This window comes from Rosa chinensis, chromosome 2 (genome assembly GCF_002994745.2).
Source record: "Rosa chinensis cultivar Old Blush chromosome 2, RchiOBHm-V2, whole genome shotgun sequence".
In the NCBI taxonomy this organism is placed as follows: domain Eukaryota; kingdom Viridiplantae; phylum Streptophyta; class Magnoliopsida; order Rosales; family Rosaceae; genus Rosa; species Rosa chinensis.
The window spans coordinates 26,130,357-26,136,828 of NC_037089.1; the positions used below are offsets into that span (position 1 = coordinate 26,130,357).

At 36.4% G+C, this 6,472-nt stretch overlaps 1 protein-coding gene across 3 annotated transcripts; it reads left to right on the forward strand.

Moving 5' to 3' along the window:
• Positions 1 to 1,517: 1,517 nt before the first annotated feature.
• LOC112185752 (asparagine synthetase [glutamine-hydrolyzing] 3) lies at positions 1,518 to 6,472 on the forward strand. 3 transcript variants are annotated; one of them, XM_024324066.2, is made up of 9 exons: positions 1,518 to 3,116; positions 3,575 to 3,655; positions 4,058 to 4,276; positions 4,429 to 4,563; positions 5,039 to 5,119; positions 5,298 to 5,384; positions 5,700 to 5,807; positions 5,908 to 6,155; positions 6,275 to 6,472. In XM_024324066.2, the coding sequence occupies exons 1-8, from the start codon at positions 2,964 to 2,966 to the stop codon at positions 6,139 to 6,141; spliced, it is 1,098 nt and encodes a 365-aa protein (XP_024179834.1). In that variant the 5' UTR covers positions 1,518 to 2,963; the 3' UTR covers positions 6,142 to 6,155; positions 6,275 to 6,472. The 3 variants fall into 3 exon arrangements, with proteins under 3 accessions (XP_024179834.1, XP_024179836.1, XP_040369809.1); XM_024324068.2 differs by having other exon boundaries at positions 6,278 to 6,472; XM_040513875.1 differs by having other exon boundaries at positions 5,908 to 6,472.

Here is a 6,472-nt window from a genome sequence, read left to right on the forward strand (position 1 = left end):
GCTCATAGAATACCTCATTAACTATCACGAAATACATTTGTTCGAGTTAAGATCAATCGTTTTTGTCTAGGTTCGATTAACATATGCAAACTCACAGCACATCCAAATACTTGACTAGTACATAGATAATTATGATTAGAAAATGTGTGGGTCAAATTGTTAAAGGATGGAATCGTCAATACAAGAGAAGGTTCATAGTAGCTAAACTTCATTTTTGTAGAGAGGGAAATGCTAGAAAGACAAGCTCAAAAACTTTACCAACAAATGGACCCATTAAAGTAGACGTGAAAGACAAGTTCAAAGACTTGACCAAGAAATGGATCCATTAAAGTAGACGTGAAAGACAAGCTCAAAGACTTGACCAACAAATGGACCCATTAAAGTAGATTTGAGTGCTCTCCTTTGTCGATCGGTCGCAGAGAAGACTCTCCTTAGATGACCATGTTTTTAGGATTTTAGCTCTCCATTTAACAAAATAAAAAAAAAGGCTCCTTTTTGGTTAAAAGTATTACATTTTTTTTTTCATGGATTAAGAATTGGTCAACTATCACGAAATGCACTTCTTGGTTCTTACAAATTTTTATAGAGTATGGCGATACATTTACTATCCTTCCATTGCATATCTTTCTTCCATTAGATAAGCGAGGAGTGTGTGAGTCTGATTAGAGATGCAGCAATTGAATAAAGAGATATTAGACTTGTTTTACTGTGCTTGAAATTATCTATGACAAATTTGAAAGTACGTCTACATGGATTCAAAACCTATCTATGATGTGTTGTATGCAACTTTGATTCATTTTACGGTATGACAAACAAAATTAAGTTGAATCTATAGTCTGGCTTTCTTATGGAGATTGAGATTGCAACCATTAGATCATCAAGCTTAAGCTTTTATGGCAGGACCAAGATGTTATCAAACTAGTACACAACATGGGCTTGAAGACATATAAAATTAGTATGCAGTTCAGGCAAAATAAAAGACAGTAGCAACGTCAAATTCCAGCATCCTCACTCTTCACCGTTCTAACAACAATAAGTAGCAATCGACAATGATCAACCATGAAAATTCCAAGATTTGCATATTCCTCAAGAATCTCGCACATAATATTCAGACATCTTGTTATATGTGTAATGATTCCTCCCCATTGATGGGTTGCTGCAAGATTACACGTAGAGAATTAAAAGCTAATTAGAAGTTCATCATCTTATTTGAGGGAACATGAAACCTAGTCAATTTAAGCAAATGAAAGGAATTCATCCAAGTTAAAACAATAAATCATGGCACATTCTCTTAAGCAGTACTTTTAAAACCATTGCCAAAATCAAATTTAGGAGCAGTGTGTTACCATTAGAACTGAGACTGTTGGTGATTTGGAAATAATATCATTGGGGAACCTTCTCTCTCTCTCTTTATTTTTTTTTTTTTTGGATGAAGAAATTCATTAAGGGACAAGCCCAAAGAGCCCAAGAACAAGGCCCAAAGTACAAACTGATGAAACAAGGAGTTGAGTCTCTCCTCCTAGTTCGAACCTGAACCAGAGGAAACAGAAAGATAGAAACCCAGCAGCTATGATGAAGCTGACGGCGGGCAAGGGAGGCCATCAGTCTTCAGAACACGAAGCAAGGATGGTGGCGGCGTGTTTGCCCATCTGTGAAGACCCACCTTCCCTTTGGCAAGCGAGGCCGCTGAATGAGCGACAGTGTTCGCTTCTCGTGGGGAACCTTCTCTCTCAGTAAAGGACATATTTGTAGACTGGAGTTTTGAACTTCAGGCCATTTGATATGCATTGATGTGCACCACCTATAATCCTACTTCTTTTCTTTTTTGTTTTGTTATCTTTATTCATGAGTTGCAACCATCACGTAAGAGATCAAACTTCATTCTTGCAATTTTGTTTACCAAAACCTTCTTGTCATATCTGGTTCTTTGTGTGGATCTTGGCATTGACAGGAATCTTAAAAAGGAGAGGTTGGTTGGTGCCAGTTTTGCCTGTGCTAATTTTAGTGTTTGGGAGTTATTTAGTTGGTATGCAACTCTGCTAGTTACAGGAGACTTGAGGAACTTACTGAGATTACTATATAGATCATTCCCTTTGTTTACCAAAAACTTGTTATATTTGGTTCTTTGTGTGGATCCTGGCATTGAAATGAAATCTTAAAAAGGAGAGGTTGGTTGATGCCAGTTTTTTCACTGGTAATATTAGTGTTGGGAATTATTTACTTGCTGTGCAGCTGTGCTAGTTGGGTGTGACTTGACGAACTTGCTTGATTGGAACTTTGATGAGGAGGACTTGAGATTGATTGTTCTTTTTTTTATTTTTTATTTTTTTTATTCGGGTGAGATTGGGGTTTGATATACTTAATTGCCTCACTTTATGGTTAGCCATACATATCTTTTGTGACTTAAACACGTGTTTATGCTCAGTTCATAGTATGATAGAATGGGTAATGTTATATCTGCATTTGGAGGCTAATTGTCTCACTAAACCCAATTTGTTAAATATGCATAGAGTAACTAGGTTGTTGGTAATAAGTTGGCTTGAAATTGAAATGAATATGCTATATTAAAGAAAGGTCACTTTGACTTCTCTTGAGAAACTGCTTCTGATATATATTAGTACTTATATTGGTTATATTGGAAGATACATTCCTACTTTTATCGTTTCCCTCTTCATATTTTATGTCTGGTATAATTATTGAAAATTTGCATAACGTACATCATTTCTTTCTGCCTTATATCATAATATTAGTGTAACAGTTTAACTAGTGCTTTAAGTAATGGTGTCTAATGCAAAAGATATAGATATCAATTTACCTTTTTGGATCAAAGCTATGAATGATCATCAGATATGTGGTTTGTTAAGAGAGATTTAAATGGCCTCCTTGCCTCATTCTGCTTTGACTATTTAGCTTCATAATATTCTTACATTTTTTTCGTTTTCCTAATACTGTAGGCTGTGTTAATGAGACTTATGACAGATGTACCATTCGGTGTTCTTTTGTCTGGAGGATTGGACTCATCACTCGTTGCTGCTGTGGCTTGTCGCTATTTGGCTAAATCAGAAGCTGCACGTCAGTGGGGGTCACAATTACATACCTTTTGTGTTGGCTTGGAGGTAATTATACTTCTCATTTTCGATGACCAGATCTGATGCTTGATCAAATGCAGTTCTTTTTATATAACCAGAATGGTGTCTTCCCGTCCTCTCTATTTTTTTCCCCAACAGTGCTTAGAAAATGCTACCTACACAATTTTTTCATTTTATAAACAAGAAATGTCTGTTTATAAACTTGGTAGACAACCTAAATCCTCTTTAAACGAGTATAAAAATTCAACCATGGCTGGGTTTCTTGTTGTTTAGGCCTAATTGCATCAAAGTGCAATAATAAGTTATTAACTTGGTATGTTTAATGGTTAAGGGAAAGGTTCTTGGTGTTAGGGTTCAATAGCCTTTGCAATGCAAACTTTTGCACCGGGAAAGGTTTAGATGTACTTTCTTGTGGTCAATTTTTAACTAAGATATTGTCTTTCTGATATATATTATTTTAAATGCTTTACATTTTCAATATTCAGGGTTCTCCAGATTTGAAAGCAGCAAGAGAAGTTGCAGATTATCTTGGAACTCATCATCACGAGTTGCACTTTATTGTTCGGGTAATTTATAAGGGATGTAAGAAGAATACTTTTACTAAGGCTCAAGGTGGAAATTAGATTTTCTTAAATTTAAGACTTCAGGTAATCCTTTTGCAGTTTTAATTTTACCTTATTGAATATTTAAGGTTTGCTTGAAATAGGATTCAGAATATTCATATTAATTGGTGATTGGAAATACAAATTGCGTTCATCCTGATTTTCTCACTCCTACTCATTCTACTTCTTCCTGGAAGTCCTCTCTCTCTCTCTCTCCCCCCCCCCCCCCCCCCCCCCCCCCCTCTCCTCCAATCTATCTCATTCTCTCGCTTTTCATCAATATTTTTCTACATCAGTAATCCCAGAGAAAGGCCTGGATATTTATTAATCCCAAGAAATAATTTGTTTCTTTGCTTCATATTTCAGGAAGGCATAGATGCACTTGAAGAAGTTATCTACCATATTGAGACATATGTGACCACTGTCAGAGCCAGCACTCCAATGTTTCTTATGTCTCGTAAAATTAAATCTCTAGGAGTAAAAATGGTCCTTTCTGGTGAAGGTTCGGATGAAATCTTTGGTGGCTACTTGTATTTCAACAAGGCACCAAACAAGGAGAAGTTTCACCAAGAAACATGCCAGAAGGTATTCCCTATAAACTATCTCTGGATTGTTCTCTTCTCTTGTTTTTTTTGCCATATGTTTACGTACTTGCAGTATTACTAGATTTTATTTTAGTACCATTGATAGCTATTATGGCTTCTTTTTCTGACCGAAATTTTGTGACTATTCAACAGATTAAAGGTCTTCATCTGTATGACTGTCTGAGGGCCAACAAATCGGCATCAGCTGGGGGTGTTGAGGCTCGTGTACCGTTTCTTGACAAAGAATTTGTCAAGACTGCTATGGACATTGATCCAGAATGGAAAATGGTATAGCAATCATTAAACTTTGTTTTTTCCTCCAATTTTGTACACAGTTCATGTATTGTAGTGATTTGAAGCCTACTGACATTTGGCATAGTGGTTGCTCATTATAAACTGTTGGGATAGGAATGTCTTGTTACAATTCTATGAAATGATCTAGCACATGTGGACATTTTCCCTATTATCAAAGGATATAGATATACAACTATTTTCTCCCCATTCCCTCATGGAAGTTATTTTTCTTGTCCTTCATGACATGTTCATGTGTGTTATGAATTCTGCCATTTATGAATCCATTTTATGCTGAGTTGTAGGTGTCAGACATATCCTGATATGCCTAATCTAAAGGATGGTCTATGGTATGCTTAGTCTTATTAGATTATACCTTCAATGCTGTAATGACATTATTGGGATTGCCTTGTTTGCCAAATTTAATAACAATAATATTCATACATCTGAATACTTGCATTTGTAACTGCAGATCAGGCCTGATCTTGGAAGAATTGAGAAGTGGGTCTTACGCAAAGCATTTGATGATGATCAGAAGCCATATTTACCAAAGGTTGCTACTTTTTACTTTTGCCCAACCACTATGCTAACGTAGTTATACAGGGTTATCGTTTTGCATATTCTTTTATTTTTTCTTGGAAGATTTTCACCTTCTTGGATACTTGTGCCAATATATTCATGCAAGAATTAATATGTTTTCAACTTTTCCACTTTCTCTTTTTGGGTTATAGCACATCTTGTACAGGCAGAAGGAGCAGTTTAGTGATGGTGTCGGTTACAGCTGGATTGAGGGGTTGAAAGATCATGCAAACAAACAAGTATGCTGCATTTTTTGCTTGCATTTTCATTTTGGACAGAAATTTTCTCTTTCCAACTAGGTCTTATATAATGTTGCCATGCCCCAACCAACCGTGATTTTAGTTGAACTGTGTGGTCCAGATTAAGAGTTTTGCAACATAACATCTCAAAGTTAGCTTGATAAAATTAACCATTTTTTGAAAATATTTCATGTTCGCTATTTCAAGTTAGAGGTGCACTTTTGAAAAAACTCAAAAGGCAGACACTATAGATGCTTGCTTCTTCCTTAGCTGCATAGAATAATACTTCTTCATTTTTTTTCTCTAACTGGACAGGTAACAGATTCGATGCTGATGAACGCAAGCTTTGTCTACCCTGAAAACACTCCGACTACAAAAGAAGGATACTACTATAGGACTATCTTTGAGAAATATTTTCCAAAGGTGAGCCACCATCTTTCCTCCCATCTCTTACAATGTCAGTTGACTGAATTGCATCATTGTTTGTTTACCTGAGTATGTTCAATTTGCTATTTATGGACAGAATGCTGCGAGATCGACAGTTCCTGGTGGTCCAAGTGTGGCATGCAGCACAGCAAAAGCTGTGGAGTGGGATGCAGAATGGTCCAAAAACCCCGATTCATCTGGTCGTGCTGCACTTGGTATACATGCAGCTGTGTATGAGGAATCCAAAGATGTAAAGACTGGAAGTCTTGTGAGTGACTCTCCACAGAAACTTGTAAAAGCGGTTGCAGAGAAAGTGGCTGCAGTAGTTTGAGTGGGATGAAAAAGGTAGTGAATGTTATAAATGTTTTTCTTCTGTCGAAATTATGTTGACCATGTTCTTTTGGATCAATGAAACAATGTCAGATCAGATATACTGTAGATTAATATTTATTCTGATTCTATAGCAGATGAGACCAGAAGGCCCTGTAGGGAATCCGTCACGACTGTTTGTTGTTTATATAACTAGGAAGGCCTTGCTATTGTCTCTTAGGTGAGACCAGACTAGTCGATGCTTATATTTTCAATATGTAATTTTCTTTGACCATGACAGGATTATCCTATCGGTTCGACATGTATGCAATTTAGATAGGTTTCTACTTTTA